General features: G+C 39.4%; 1 protein-coding gene and 1 long non-coding RNA gene across 3 annotated transcripts in view; both read left to right on the top strand.

Annotated features, from left to right (window-relative positions):
• Positions 1-15561, top strand: part of scube1 (signal peptide, CUB domain, EGF-like 1) — a 108615-nt gene extending 93054 nt beyond the window's left edge. For both annotated transcript variants that reach the window (XM_032589687.1, XM_032589688.1), the window contains 6 exons: positions 7777-7944; positions 9268-9429; positions 9562-9759; positions 11111-11263; positions 11396-11475; positions 11566-15561. In XM_032589687.1, the coding sequence (XP_032445578.1) occupies positions 7777-7944; positions 9268-9429; positions 9562-9759; positions 11111-11263; positions 11396-11475; positions 11566-11718 (914 nt within the window). In that variant the 3' untranslated portion in view covers positions 11719-15561. The remainder of the gene's footprint in view (positions 1-7776; positions 7945-9267; positions 9430-9561; positions 9760-11110; positions 11264-11395; positions 11476-11565) is intronic.
• LOC116736855 (uncharacterized) lies at positions 5006-6680 on the top strand. Its single transcript, XR_004342686.1, has 2 exons — positions 5006-5170; positions 6088-6680. It is a non-coding gene; the product is annotated as an uncharacterized LOC116736855 (long non-coding RNA).
• Positions 15562-16982: the final 1421 nt, after the last annotated feature.

The raw sequence follows: 16982 nt of genomic DNA, 5'->3' as shown, positions 1-16982 counted from the left end.
GGCCATAATTATCCACTCCAGTGAGTTGTGTTGAAGTTCTATTGAAGAAATACGTCCAGTTTTGACACGTTCTGACAACATGCCTCTCCGTTGGTGAGAAAAAGTCCTGTAAACACAGTTACGCATGAGGGCGCACAGAGCCTGACTCTGAGTTGACCCGTCAGAAATATTCCAGAAAGAATACAGGCATGTCAAAATGAGCTCAAGTTGCTCTTTGGATATTATTGGCTCAGGAAAAACCATTTCAAAACATTATTGGTCGAATGTGGTGTCAATCAAAAGGGGGAGCTCTAGGCTGCCATATAAAAGCATCATAGTGGACACGGGCAGAGTTTAAAGAGGAGAAAAATCAATGGGAAATCTAAAATGAACTAACTATACAAATTTTTCCTCAGTTTCTGGCTTTACATGTGGCTGTCATAATTATAACAGCCACATGTAAAGCCTGTGTTGGTTTTCTCGGAGGTTTTCTACCGCTTCCCTGAAAGCCTCTTTAATTGAGCTGAATGTCTTCCACCGAGGCTGAAGTCGGTTTTCCATAGTTGTCAGGACATTTCTCTCTATTATCGGTGTCCCTGCCTCCAGGAGAAGGAGGATGTTCTCTGCCTTGTTGCACTCTTTCAGCAGGTCCTTGAAGATGGCCTTTCCCTGGCAAGTAATCTTGTCCGGGCTCATGTTGAGGACTCTATGTTTGGTTTCAGACCAGAGCTTCTCAAAGAGTTGATCACAGATGGCATTATAATCCTCTAGAGCAGGGGTGTCAAACTCAAATATACAGTGGGCCAAAATTTTAAATTGAACAAAGCCGCGGGCCAAGGTTGAACATTTTATAAATAAATATTGAACAAGCAAGGCTTATATAACTTAAAAGTGCAGGCGTGCAAAATTGAGTTGCTAAAAATAATAATAAAACATATAAATGGCATATTAAATAAAATTTAAATAAAAATTGAATGCCTCCTTTCTGTGGTAAATGTCAAAATTTGCTTCGTACACAGGCTAATAAATTTGAAAATAAAATAACATAACAACTATGAATAAATCATTAAATAAACTATGAATAAACCATTCAGGCCTTGGAGTAACAAGAAAAGGTGCATAGAAAACTTATTTATTGCTCATTTTGCGACACGCTGATCTACTCTGATGCAGCCAAGTCAGATATCTGGCATCTTTTCTTGGATGCCAGTTCATCAATGTCGGGGCTCAGAGTTTGAGCTGAGGAAACCTTCATTATCGAACAAAGATGTTCGTCAGTCAGAGGTCTCCTGTGAGACGTTTTCGTCATCTTCACTGAGGAGAAAAGTTGCTCACATACATATGTAAACAGATGTTCTGTCTCCCACCTGTCCAGAAAAGTTCTATTTTCTGCCTTTCTTTTTGCCATTTTTTGGTAGGGTAACACAGTGACAGCTGTAGTTTGAGGTCACAGTGTGGTTTGGGGGAGAGGCACGGGGATGCGGGGTGCGCCGGGGCTTTCAACCGAAGGAGTGCGCAAGAAGACGGATCACCACCTTCCTAATACATCCATGTCCGCTACCATAAGTGCTACTGACACAGAGGAGGAGGCGTGTCTGCCTTTGTCCTGATTGACGCGCCAAAAAAACAGCAGAGCATTATGGGATTTGTAGTATAAGCGGTGAATGGGGCGTCACAGCGTTGCCACCGTATAATACCGGCGGGCCAGCTCTAATATTAATTTGAAATTGCCTCGCGGGCCAAATATAATTACACTGCAGGCCAAATTTGGCCCGCGGGCCAGAGTTTGACACCTATGCTCTAGAGGGTAGTATCTCTGTCCTGACTTGTCAATAATCCTCTGGATCACATCTCTGACCAGGCTTCTCACAGCCGTTTTTCTCTTCTCTACCTCTTCACACTGGTCTTCCTCTGGTTCGCTGATGGACTCTAACCCAGCCATGGCCGTAGTTTTCTTGTTGTCTTTGTCCGGCTGAGCCTCTGCAACACATCCTTTAATGTCTGAAAGGTTGTCTACATCTTCCACCTGGATGTTCAGCGTTGACTTGTTTTCAGTCAGAGAGGTTTCTGGTTGTTCTTGGATGATCATTGGAGCCACCTTCGATGAATGTTTACCAGTGAAATTTCTGAAAAATCTCTTGATCTTCCCCATCAGACCTTTAATCTTAGATTTCGACTCACAAGTTTTACCATCGGCTGGTTTCTTGAATTCCTCAACAGATGCGGGCAATCTATCCAAAAGGTCCTGCATGATCAAGCTGGTTTCATCAAGCATATGTCTGATTATTGACATACAAGGTGCTTGCTCAACCTGATCTCTTGTTGAGTCCAAGCTGTGATTGACTCTAGCCAACAGATATTGTACAATTGTACAATCAGCCTGTTTAAATTCTGTGTGCTTGGTAATGATGTCTTTGTCGATCTCCAGGACTTTAGCAAAGATTTCGGGAACTTTGTTGCCCACGGCCGCCTTCAAGTTCTTGATAGTGCAACTTTCCTTGTGGAGACTATGCAGAACGTTGCATGTAAACAGCTCCAAGATGTCTCCAAAAGTCTCCTGCAGAGCACAGGTGGTGCTGGGTTCTGGGTTTCCATTTGCCAGTTCCAACCATTCCTTCGGGGTGATGTTTCTGAAAAATGGGTTGACCGCAGCCATCAGGGCTTCCAAGGTGACGGTCTGGGTCTCTACAGTTGGCGAACTCTGTCTACTTGGCATGATTATTTCTCAGGTTTGAAGATAAAAGACTCTGGTTTTCTTCTACAATAGCAAGAACAGGCTCGGCAAGGAATGAGTGCGAAGTGACATTTAGGGAAAAAGAACAAGCGAATAAAGACCCTGACTTATGATGTCCGCCCACACCTCATAGGCATCAAACCCGCCCGCACAGCAGCCTTATGTCGTCACGTACGAAGTCACGTTGCGTCAGCAGTCACTTTACTGCGCATGTCAGACTATCTATTTAACTATTTAAATTATGTACAGTTGGGATAATTAAATAATTTACAAGCAGCAGCCACCGCAGATCGCCTCTCTTCACCCGGCTCAACTCCCGCAGCTTTGCGGCATCTGCAGCCGTCAGATTTTATTTTTAGCACATCGTGCGTGAAGCTCACACCTACGGAGCCCCCTAGGGGACATGGGAAATTTTTTTTCTTTTGCATTCCCTCGCAAAACTTTTGCGTTCCCTTGCAATATTGTACTGGTCAGTTATGCAGGATAATTGAATACTGCAAGCCTTTCTTACGGTGGGCGCCGTACTTTATGCTTTAATATAAGGTTATGTGAGGTATTTCCATTAATGTTAGTATCTTTTTGTTTAAGATCTTTAGTTTTATATCTTTCTTTAGGATAGAAAGGTACCACAAACATACAATATAAACAGAAACGTTCCGTAAGTAGGAAAGAAATAAAATTACATTATAATTTTGAATATTTCTGAGTTATTATCGCGGGTAATAAATCATCTGACAGTTTTGATTGTGTCTCTGTTGTGTTCGTAGTCTGAATGGTTTAAAGAGCTGCTTTCAGTTCCATCTTAGCCTTAACAGACATAAACATGCAGTAAAAAAATCGATTTTCAGTCAGTGTTTTGCACCAAACAGTTTTTATTATTAACAAGTTTTTATTATTAAAAACACAACAAACTAATGATGGTAAAGGGCCGCACTGGGTTAACTCGGGGAATCTCATCTGTCCGTGTATCAATCAACTCCAAACCTTTTCTTTGTTCTGTCACAATTATCGATTTATTCCATTTTGATGATCAGGCTCCAAACTTTGCAAGGACTGACCGCCCCGCTCACCTGCTTCCTAATACACACAAAGCCAGTATCCTTCCCATTCATACCTGGTGACGTCACTCCCACGTCGACACACTAAGTGTCAAAGCCGCCTGCTCCTGTCATATCAATAATTACTTATTTCATTCATATGACTCTTACAGAGCCTCAGTGAAAACTTGTTTATTATTATTAACTGTTTGGTGCAAAACACTGATTGAAAATCGATTTATTTTTTCCTGCATGTTTATGTCTGTTAAGGCTAAGATGGAACTGAAAGCAGCTCTTTAAACCATTCAGACTACGAACACAACAGAGACACAATCAAAACTGTCAGATGACTTATTACCCGCGATAATAACTCAGAAATAGTCCAAATTATAACGTATTTTTATTTCTTTCCTACTTACGGAAGGTTTCTGTTTATATCGTAGGTTTGTGGTGCCTTTCTATACTAAAAAAATATATAAAACTTCAGATATTTCACAAAAAGATACTAACATTCATGGAAATACCTCACATAACCTTATATTAAAGCATAAAGTACGGCGCCCACCGTAAGAAAGGCTTACAGTGTTCAATTATGCTGCATAACTGACCAGTACAGTATTGCGAGGGAACGCAAAAGTTTTGCGAGGGAACGCAAAAGAAAAAAAATCCCCGTGTCCCCTAGGGGGCTCCGTACACACCACCTCAACCCGCTGCGTTTTTTTCTTAAGACTTAGTTTGTCAAATGCCGTGATGGAGGAAGCTACAGCTTCATTTTCCTCTGGCTGTGACCAGAATAGGGAGAAATGATTTTATTTGTCCTTTGCAAGCTAAATATGAATTGCGCGGTATTTAATTTTTTCATAAAAACGGAACTCGGTATATCTCATTAAGAGCTGATGATGTTACCGTGAACAAAATGGCTTTAATATCGCTAGTTAATAGCTAATATCCGACTTTTGGAGCATTTTCTCTCTCATTTAAAGACTCACCTGCATTTAATGCTTACGGCTCATTAAGACAGTAGCGAGAGATGCGAGTTAGAATAACTTACTTTGTTACGCTGTGATAAACACTGACTGACAACATGCTAGCTAATGCTAAGTTGATCGTTAAACAGTGTAAATACAAATTCTGATTGGACAGCGCCTTTAGGGAGTGGGCGGGGCTTATCTGTCTGGTTTAACGCCTGGATGATGTGATGAAGCAGCAGCAGGAGGAGGAGAAGAAGAAGAAGAAGTTCTTGTTCAGTCGGGGATGAGATGATGACCTCAGTGTAGCTGGAGGACCGGTTCCGGTTTGGTGGAAATGTCTCTCTGGGCGGTGAAATGGACACTTTGTCTCCTCGGCATGGTGACCAGGAACGCCGCTTCACCTGGCCTGGATTTTGGAGGCGAGTCCGGATCCGGGATGCTGCCGACAGGTAAGAGGGCTCACCTGTGGAGCCCGGGGAGGAAATTCACCGGAAATAACGCTTTTTCTGTTTGTTTTGATTTATTTCTTAATAATTTCTACCTTTGAATTGTCAGCTTTTTTGAAGTAAGTCTAAAAACTTACCTTAAAAAAACCTTAAAAAAGCAAAAAGTAAAAAATATGCCATAATTATGAATATATGGGAGTTATACTTACAATAACTTAAATATTTAATGTTATTATTTTAGAGTTTGTGTACTGATAGTGATATACCGGTGAACTTTTCCTTAGTACTAAAGTCATGCTAAACTAGTTAAACGTTAACTGAACGTTGGCCAATTTTACAGTCTGAAGGCATTATCTCGAGTCCTACAGCTCCCAAAACAAATTAGTGCGGATTTGATGTTTCGATGCTTCACTACTTAAACTTTACCTCGGCTATTTTTTAATGGGGGGGCACAACAGACGGCAGCTGTTTTTTCAGTCAAAATTAAAGTTGAGGACCGTTATAATAAAACGGCCATTTCCCCACCCTCCCTCCATGTCTGGAGCGCGTGCAGGTGTGTGAGCTCGCTATGAATGATGACATTCTTCCAGTTGAAAAATATAAATTGACCTGTTACTGTTTTTAACACTGCGTGATTTTTCTTTTAATTGCCAAGAGAATCATAGTTTTATCAACTGAATGTTTTTAACCTGACACAGGATAGTCACCAAACAACGTCACGTTATGCTGCTTTATTTAGCAGATCAGAGCACCCCATGTCATTCTGGTTAATTACATACTAATGTAAAAGTAGGACTCTGCTGTGTGTGTGTGTGTAGGGGGGGGGGGGGGGGGGGGGGGGGGGGGTATGTGTGAGTGTACATAAAATGTAGTCAAGATCATAGGAGCTTTGTTTTATTAATTTTTACATTTTGTTCAAGGCCACTGGTCCAGTGAAGCTCAGATGAGGAATGAATGGGGCAACACATCAGAACAGCCAGAGACCTCATCACCTTCAATACTGGAGAAGAAAAACTCCCCACCTGAGCATCACCACCCACAGCACCTTCACCTGTTGTTACTGTCACATATAAGAAGACCCCTATACAAGCCACCAATACCAACATGTGTGTGTGTGTGTGTTCTAACCCTCCTTGAAGACATTAAGGAGACTCAGAGGGTTCACAGTCGAATGCTACAGTCTCTCCTGAAACAACGTGAAGGACCAGTCGCTGACGTTTTACCTGAGGTTTTGTTTTCCCTCTCTGGACTGGCACTGATGGTATTAAACCCGTTTCTACACATCTGGTTTCCACACATTTATTGTGTGGGCCTAATTTGGGTCAAATCTCTATGGTGTCATTCTCAAATGTTAAAAGTTGTTTCTGGTTCTCAATAGTTTAAAACAGAAGTAAATAAATTGTTGTTTTGTGTACATATATACTTGTCTTGGAAGTCTTGATTCATAGCTACAAGTTTACTTTAGTATGCAGTTATGTCTTAGAAAATTATATGAGATTGACATGCGACCTCATATTCATCGTGAAAAGTTAATAATATGAAGAAATTGGGCATTTTCATGGTAAAAAAAAGGTGGTCCATCCATACCATTATTTTATAATTGTATATATTTTCAACTATTTCACACCTGTTGCATGTGTTTCAAATGTGTATACCATGTGATCCACATGGGTTTTACATATTTTGTGTATCACGTGTGATATACATGGGATGCACCTGTGTATCACATGTGACTTCCATGTGTATCACATGTTATACACATGGGAATCACATATTTTCACATGTAAAGATGTGTGTGTCACGTGATCACATGGGAATCACGGGATTTTACCACGAAACATTCCAAAATCACACATACACGTGTTTTCACATGTGATTCACATTCACATGTGAAAAGTTGTGTGAACCACATGTGTGGTTTTTATCGGGTACATGTGAAAGTCACGTGACTTTCATGGGATTTGTTTGTAAGGGACTAGATGTATAACATTCAGGTATTGCTCTACGTCAGTTGCCGGCAACCATAAGAATCATTTTTTCCAGTATTTGTTTAGAGCCTCAAAGCAAAATGTCTCTTTAAAATCTAAATATTCCTATAGATGTTTCCTATTACATCTACAGGAAATTTGATTAAATTTGTAAATTAAGTAAAGCAACAATTTTGTTTTTAGGTTTAATACATTTTCTTCAATGGGAAATTCAGTTTTTATAGAAAATGACCTCATAAAATGTACATAGATTGCTACTTATTAACAAAAAACAAAGACTAAAGAAAGAATATTCCTAACACAATTAGCATAAGGTATATTGGTATTAGTTTTTATTTTAAAAATGCTATGCATGTGTTGCATGAAAGCGCCTAAGAAAACCAGCTAAAAGTAGCATTTTTTTTGTTATTTTTACAAAGTTTCTAAAAGCCACACCACAGAGTCTAAAGCGTGACACGCGGCCCCGGAGCCGCAGGTTCCCGGCCCCTGCTCCAGCTGTTTAACTTGGTGCTGCTCAAGTGTGACACCCGGTGGTTTGAAAAATTCCTAAATTCAACCCAACTTCCAATCAGGAAGACTGACTGTAAAACAGGTCTTTGTTTTGTTTTGTCTGCCTGACAGGTCAGTGTCCCGCAGGACAGTTTTCCACTGACGGCTTCCGGCCCTGCCAGCTCTGTCCTCTGGGCTCCTACCAGCCAGAACCAGGCCGAGTTCTGTGCTTTCCTTGTGGAGGAGGCCTCATGACCAAATATGAAGCTTCTGTCACCTTCAGGGACTGTGAGGCCAAAGGTCAGGCTTTGTTCTGTGTCTATTTCTTTACAAACCAGAGAGTTGATAGAAAAATGCATGTTTCCTCCCTGGTGGATGTTTGCAGACAGTGTGAACAGTAAACACGTTCTCCTCTGTCCAGTCATTAGCATGTGGAAAATTAAACCACATAGAATAATTTCAAAGCATCTTCCATCTTTTATCATGTGCAATTAAAACATAAAAACAAACAAATGAGTTCCAGCGAAAATAGAAAAGCATGTGACAACAATCTCCTATAGACTCCACGTCTGGCCTAATTAGTAAGGTTGAAAACACAATCCTGTTTTTCTGCAATAAATACCTGAATAAAACCTCCCAAAACCTGACGAGAGAATATATGATGTTCTAAAGAAATCAGGGTTGAACCTTTTGTTCCATTTCCAAAATGTATTTGTCACAAAAAAGCAACACAGAAGGGATTAGAAACCACTCCAAGAAACATGGTGGGGGAAGCATACACAAATTAGAGTAAAATAAATGAACAAGACTTGAAATAATCTTCTTGTATAAATGAAGAAAATATATATTTTAAATACTTAATAGAAAATCATAGCTGTATGACAGTCTCCTAACTATAATGTCTCTTTGAAAATACATGAATGGTATGGGTTTTGACTGCATTTCATATCCCTTTGGGATATATGAAGTATTTTTGAATTGAATAACAAATTTCCAACTCTGAGACATGGTGATGGATAGATTGTTGAAGGAAGTGGAACTTAGGAAGGTTGGCAGCTTTGCTTTAGATTAAGAAAAAAAGAAAAAGTCTAACCAGAAAGGGTGTAGGCTTTGTGCAGAATGTGGGGATAAAGTTGGTTCTGAGTGAAAATATGAGCATGAAGAGTATGATGAAGGACATGACATGGAGAATATGTCATGGAACAACAGGAAGGTAGGAGTTTGTTTATGTATTTGATGGGGTGCAAGGTTGATTTGTTGCTCAGTGGTATACCTTTCTGCTTCAGCACAAGCTGGACACGCACTGAGGTCCAGTCTTTGATGTTGGGTTCATTGAGTTCCAGGGAATCGGGGAAACTATGAGGTGATGACGCACACGGTTAATTGTCAGCAACTGTTCTAGAAGGTAACTGTTGACGAAAGAGGGGCTGAGTCCGATTCCTGGTTGCACAAACCTGACTAAAAGCATCAACAGATAACATTTTGCTGTGAGAATGTACAGTACACCTTCAGGGTCAGGATTGCTTTTGCATGTGATCAGAATGTTTTTCCTGACCTGTATGGTTTGATGCTTATGTATATACTGTATCATAATCCATGATCTGTCTGTCATTGCTTTTTCAGTACACTGCGCTCCTGGACACTATTACAACTCCAGTACCCACCGTTGCATCCGCTGCCCAGCGGGGACATACCAGTCTGAGTTTGGCCAGAACTACTGCATCAACTGTCCTGGGAACACCACCACCGACTTTGACGGTGCCACCAATGTGTCTCACTGCAAAAGTAATGCTATGTTTTGTCTAAGACTTATGTTTTAAATATTGTTCTTGGGAGTCTAGGTGTTTTTGTTCTATACATCACAGTACTAGAATAAGTATTCTACTTCAAAGTTGCTTTGATTAAATCTCCCCTCAGACCAGATGTGCGGAGGGGAACTGGGAGATTATACCGGCTACATTGAGTCTCCCAACTACCCTGGAGATTACCCATCAAATGTGGACTGTGTCTGGACCATAATCCCACCGCACAAAAGACGAATCCTCATTGTGGTGCCAGAGATCTTCCTTCCCATTGAAGATGAGTGTGGAGATGTGCTGGTCATGAGAAAGAGTGGTAAATAGAGAAACAGTTAAAGAATGCAATAAAAAGTTGACTCACATCTTTACAAACTCAGGTCAAACAATTCATTCTAATGCTCCAGCCTCTTCCACAAAACAGTTTCATCAGAAGGCGATGTCCTGCACACATGCAAGCATTCAAAAATCAAACCAGCATTGCAGAACCAAATGAGGCATGGCGTCTCATGTAGCATGGGATGGCTCATCAATTATGTCCGACTTACTTGCATCACCGTGACTTTCCTTGGCTAAAGTTCAGTGATCCATTCTGTCTTGGCACACTCCGGCACAACCTGTCCAATGTTTCAATCTATCCCAGTGTTGCTGTGTTTTTGTGTCTGCTGGACATTACCATCTGGTGGCACAGTCCATCCTCCAACTGAAAAGCCAAAACACACGTACAAAGAGTTGAGTTCACACTGTGTGATTACTGGCCATCTTTGACAATGTTTCGTCATGAAAGAATCATACGAAAATCTCTGGTTGAGTTTAAATTAGTGGTCTGTGGTGAAATCAGCACACCTATTGCAGATTTAGCCTTCTAACAACTGATGGCAACCTATGACTAACATCAAGTAGTGACAGAAAGTAGCTCAGCTCTTCTGCCTAGCTATGAGCGCTTCCCCAGCTGTCTCCTTTTCTTCATCATTTTCTCGCTCTTTTCAGTGTCCAGCGTGTGATTATCCCAATAGCATGCAAAAATAACACTCATAAGATGCTGATACACCTGGTTGTCATACTGAATTAGGAATTACAAGTCCAAGTTCCCTAACCCAGATCATATGAATCCAGTGGACATAAACTGGATATGTGGACTCAACTGGGACCACATCAAACTCAAATGAGTCACATAAATCAATTTCCCGCAAGCTAAAAGTTTCAACTATCTTCCTATCTAGATATCTTATCTCACAAGGACCAAACCAAAAAAAACTGCATTTATTTTCTGGTAAGTGGTTTTTGGGTTGAGGATAGCTGTGTTCAACAACACATGCATGTTTTAACTTATCCCTTTACTCTATAGGCTAGCCGATGTCCATCTACTGTCCGTCTGTTGGACCTTTTTGATACGATTCTGTTGTGAAAACAGATCATATGGTCTGGGTCACAATGAAGTCCTGAAGGATTTTTGAAGTTACACAGTGTGGACTTATGCCAAGCAACCCTGATTGTAGCCGCCTTGTTTGGCATCTAAGAGGCACTTCGACTACAGATACCCTCTTAGCCCTTTTCAGAAAACACAGATACTGGGAAAAAGAATCTATATCCTAGCTCGAGGTGTTTTGTTAAAGATGCTACTGTAACAAAAGCCCACAGACTTTAATGTTTCTGTGCTCTTTCTCTAGCGGTGCCCACTTCCATCACAACCTACGAGACGTGTCAGACGTATGAGCGACCCATAGCCTTTACCTCTCGCTCTCGCAGACTTTGGATCCAGTTTAAGTCAAACGAGGGGAACAGTGGCAAAGGCTTCCAAGTTCCATATGTCACCTATGACGGTGAGTTTGTAGCCGCTTTAGCATCATTGGCTTTAACAACCCAGTGAAAGATTATTTGGTTTTCTTTCTACCTCAACTCAACAAGTAAAGTCTCTATTTGACCTGTTTCCCTTTGATTCTTTCATGTTCCAGAGGACTACCAGCAGCTGATAGAAGACATAGTGCGAGATGGTAGACTTTATGCATCTGAGAACCACCAGGAGATACTCAAGGTACTGAAAAGATGATGCAAAGCTCTCCTTGTATTGTCTAACCTTCCATGTGCAGCAGTTTTTATGGTTTGTGCCTCTTTTGTTTGACAGGACAAGAAGTTAATAAAAGCCCTGTTTGACGTACTCGCCCACCCCCAGAATTACTTTAAGTACACAAGTGCAGAGTCCAAAGAGATGTTCCCTCGCTCCTTCATCAAGCTGCTGCGGTCCAAAGTGACCAGGTTCCTGCGACCATACAGCTAGACTGAAAATCTTCTTGCACTTTCTTGTTAGATCCTTGTGATCCTGCGTCATTCCAGACCCTCCGTCCTACATGTAACACTGAATCCCTGATCATCTTCTGCCCGCATTCAGGATTTCACCCAATTTGTGGTGAAAAATCCAGATTTTCTGTACCTGTCCTCAATCTCTGTTGTCACATGATGCCTTTCAACGTCTTGAATACAGAACTGTAAACCCCACCCTTTATAGTAACTGTACACTTAAACATCCAAAGTTTGACACGTATAGGTTTTTGGAGGCCAGTAATTATTGTGTTGTAGAAATTTGTATTAGTATTTAATTTTGTAATATATTTGTTCCTTATATTTCAGCAAAGAGAGTTATAACCCTAAATACACCAATGTAAAAACATCTATAGTTTTAATTAATGTCCTACAAATGGAAAGCACAGTGTTGATGAAGCTAAAGATAGTTTACTCAATAGCTGATCTTAGTAAGATCATCTTACTACGTCTAAAATGATCTTTATTCCACAAATGCTGATAAACATAAATTGTTGATTAATTTATATGCTTATTTTGATCTGATAGTTTGATCAAGCTAGCTTGCTGGCTAGTTAGTTTAGCTAGCTCGCTAGCTTGCTAGCTAAAAATTATTGTCCAATAGAAATAACCCGTACAGCAATTTACTCAATATACTAGCCTACATAAACTGGAGAGAAACGGAAATTGGTGGCCAAGAATTTGTAAAGTAGGTATTGATTTACACTAGTATAACTATTACATTATACTGCAGCATTTCAATCTGCCATGTCTCATCCACATTGGTGAGAAAAGAGTTGATTTAAAAAAAACCCAACATTTTACTAAAGGCAGTTCTTTACAAAAGTATTCAGACTCCTTGCCCTTCATTTTAGTATGTCAACATTTTGTGTAAAAAAACTAACACAGAGAAACACATAATTCTGAAGTGCAAGCAAAAGAATCCATGGTTTTCAAGCATTGAGAAAAATGTGTAAAATATAACCTGTAGCATAGTTTGGATCATGAATATGTTTTTATGACCACCTTTAGGTTTCCGCAAATAATGATAGTCTCATCCATTGCAGTCATGCTAGCTGTTTCTTCCTTGTCCAGTGTTTATGCTATGGAAGGTCTTCTTTGGCTTTGGCTCATGGCTAAAGATGTCGCATTGAAAGGTTGTGCAGTTGTGAAGTCACTGAGAAGGGATAGCTTGGATTTTTGAAATTACATTCTGTGAGAAAAGTAACAGCTTTCCTGAAGTATACAGATGTCAGATTGCAATGAGTTGGTGGAAAACGAAAGAAAAACCATTTGCAAATGCTAAATGCTTGTAAGCAAGAGTATATGTGACCCTTTAATTCTGCAAAATCACATCTGTTTGATCAGCATCAGGGAGATGCTGATCATCTCTGAAGCAGTTTACACACATTTAGTTGAGCCTTTATGAATGCATTTAAAGGAAAAACTTCTCATATTTATGTATATTTCTCTAATTTGCAACCAGAGCAAACTGTTTGGTACCTTTGAATACTGAAATATCGGCTCTTTTTATTTTTATGAAGGTGGAAACTCGCAGGTCGTATTTACGCACAAACCTTTCTTTCTTATTCTCACATTTATAGTTACAATACATTTGTAGTATATTTGCATGGATTACATATAAAATATTACCATAATCAAATGAATCAATTAAAGAAATGCATAATTCATTTCTTTTTTTACAATGACGTCTTGATGTGAAAAACACCACTGTGACTTGTTCCTCCAGTCAAATGTTGCTAAAGTTTTGTCTTGTCAGGTCACAACCTAGAGTTCTCCTTTTATTGAAATGATAAAACAGTCAACTTTTCCCTTTGATCCACTCTGCATCCATTGCACTTGAGGCTTGAGAGATGACAACTGCCTGCTGATGAGATAAAAAAGGGATAATTTCTTCAATCAGCTGCATGTATTTAGTGCAAACTGCTTTGTGAATCCAGTTAGTCTGTACAAATCGTGTCAAGTAAAGGAGATTGCGTTACTTTGTGAATTCTCTCTTGGAGAAGGTTTACAGCTCTGGAACACCTGTGAGACAACAACCCAAATTGAAACTATTCATTTAAACATTACAGAAGCCAATACTAAAAGTCTAAGTACTCTGAAGTTTAAGTAAGCTGTTTCAGACTGATGCTATATTAGTTTGCTTCATTAGCTGCTATTTATCTGTCTGTTCTACATCCACTTGCTCCTGGTCTAACTAACTGAGCTAAAAGGTAATCATGGATAAGTGGCTATTGCTTACTAAGTAGTTGTGCATAGCATCAAATTGTGTCTGTGTTAAAACAACAATAAAAAAAAGATTATTATTTGGATATTACAAAGTGAATTTGAAGATCCCTTTAAATCTTACGTTTAATTCTAATAATATAAAATCCTTTATATTTATCTGCATTTCTCAATGGATTTTCTCAAAAACAAATTTAAGTATTTTAGATCTCACCTTCGTGCTGAAACAGTACAGTCTTGTGCTCTTCCAGGTGTTGTAGTTTTGGGGTAATTATTACTTTTGCTAACATATGATCAGCTGATTTGGTGGATTGATACAGTCTGATCCTATGTCACTTTAGTTACATAGACCTGTTAGACCTAACAAAGAAAGCGTGAAAGGTTATTATCCACTAATATGGCGTTGTACTCAATGAGATATGAATATTTTTAAACAGCTTAAACATGGGCTCCATCTGGCTAGCTATTAGTCTTCCTTAGTTGCTTTTTTTTTCAAACTCACTGCAACATGACATATTCTTATTACTGTAACTATCATGGGTAAGAGTAATAATATTTGCAATACCTTCAAAAACATCCAAGCTATCCCTTTAAGCATTGTCACGGTCTCTTTGAAATATGTAATTAAGCTTTCATTATACAGTCTGTTTTATTATACAGTGGTTCTAATAGAATAATATTAATACTGAATTATTAGTAATAACAACAGGCTTGTATTAGCTAACCAATATCAGCTTCTGCTGTGTCCATTAATCTTTACTTTCTTATGTTTTTGCCCTCTACCTCCAAACTCCTCCACGGTCGTTTAGTATTAGCAATGCTTTGCTCTGTCTTCTGTTATGTTGTCATGTTGTTACCGAACGTTGGGATATGTCTGAACAATGCACGGACACATCCAGTCATAGAGTCATGATGTGTCATTATGAACTGACCCACAAAGAGAGTGCACAGGTGTATTCCTACAGCATTCATGACTTTGGGCTGATGAGCAGATGCGCTTAAAGTACTTAAATGTGACAAATGAATTAATTGCATCCCAACAATTCCATCTTAGCCTGTGCTTCATCCTTCTTAGCACATGAACAGATAACACCAATTTGTTTTATCTTTTTATGAAAAAAATATATACATAACAAGAAGAGATAAACTACCTAGAAGCGACAAAGTGTTACTTTAGGGAGAAATGTATGTGATTTAACTAATATTTGGAACATTAATTGCACTTGAATTTTCTACTTTGAAATGTTGAGGATAAAAAAACAGTATTTTTTTTGTGTTAGCATATTTGTGTTGTTTTCAAGTGTACCACATATGGTGGTGATAAGTACGATAGCTGTGTTTCCTCTTATGCTAGCTCCCTTGTCTTTAGCACCTGAAAGCTTGTTAGCTAACACAGCTTCCACTCAGCCAGAGACTATACATTTGTAGGAAAAACTAAACAATTGTTAAAACACCATTAGTTGCAGTCGTGATTAGATGTTGTCTTCGGTATTGTTTAATCAATCCGTCGTACCATTGTAGGGGAATTGTGTCATTACAAACATGGTCAATTTTCGTAAACGATTGAGAAAAAAAATGCTTGTGTCTCACAATGTCTCAGAACGATGGGAAGATCGCCAGACAACACCGAGCGGCACCGTGTTTGTTGGTGAAAGTGTTTATTTGTGAAAGAAAGGCACATTCGGGATACATAGAGAGATAGAGCTACGACGTCATCGTATCAAAAGAGACACAGCTCGGATGTACACACTGAAACATGAAACCGGCATTTTTAATTTTTCCACTCTGGGTATTTGTTATCTGGTCTCCCAAGAAAACAGATCCATGTGCACACACAGCTAAACTTATCTCGCCTGTCTAATTAGCTTAGTTCAGCCTAGCCTAACTATCAGACAGATGACTGCATTGGACTCTGTGATAGTTTGGGGTATAGAGGAGTTTATTGTCAACTCTGTGACTAAAACATGGAAAGATCCTGTGGTCCAATTGTGTCTCCATGAACCGTAACATTTCATTTGCTAACTGAGTCCCTAGGAAGACTGGAAACGCTCCTAAATGCTTTCCACTTGTGAGTAATCCTTCTCACGGCTGAATGACGGTCCTTGCTTGCCCTTACAGTCCTCCTTTGATAAACGAGTGGTGGCGGTGGCTTCCCTAAAGTCATTCCTGATGCCTTTCCATCATGGCTCCATGTAAACACAAACCGTACACTCCAGGCTATCCATCTGCCAAAGTACCTCTGTTAGTAGAAGTTGACATACTTGCTACAACTCAAACATTTCTTTTGATTGGCAACGTCTGAGAGTTGCTCCCCTTTGAAATCCTACAGGAACATCAAGAGTGTACTTAGGTTTTTTCCATGACTGTATGGATAGTATGGAAAATGTCCCTTTCCCATTTAGTAAGCTAATCATACAGAAACATAGTCCTATCATTGGATATGTCACTCTTGCCATCATCACAGTTTGTGTTAGTAGCAATGACCAGGTTTGGTTCTATCTGTGGCTCATTTGAACAGATGTCTCCAAACATTTGATAAAATACCAGGCTGGGATATCCAGAAGAAAAAAATAACTCAAAAATCCAAGTTTACACTTTACAATCCAAACAAAGAAATGTGTGCACCAGTTGTGTCCAAACTTGTTGACATTGTGGCCAAATATGTCAAGTTGAAAGTACTCAGGGGCCACAAAAATGTTCAACGTTATTTTTATTTTTTATTAAAAGTAGAAAAAAACAAAAAACGTTTTTACTTCATTTTACCTGAGCTGAACGATAAGCTAAACATGCAATATTTTAATGAGTCAAGCAAAGCTGTCTGACTTTGCCAGAAAAGGAATCAGTAAATTATTGTATATCTGAAAAAACGGTTTCACAGAATTTTCCTAGTCAAAAAACAATAACAGTATACAATGTCCCAAAATGTTCAGGTTGATTATCTTTGTCTAATTTTGTTAGTGTGTACATGCGTGGGTGTGTGTGCGCGTGTATTTTCAG

The sequence above is a fragment of the Xiphophorus hellerii genome, chromosome 17 (genome assembly GCF_003331165.1).
Source record: "Xiphophorus hellerii strain 12219 chromosome 17, Xiphophorus_hellerii-4.1, whole genome shotgun sequence".
Taxonomy (NCBI): domain Eukaryota; kingdom Metazoa; phylum Chordata; class Actinopteri; order Cyprinodontiformes; family Poeciliidae; genus Xiphophorus; species Xiphophorus hellerii.
Note: the sequence above shows the minus strand (reverse complement) of the source record. Positions and strands in the feature narration are given on the sequence as shown.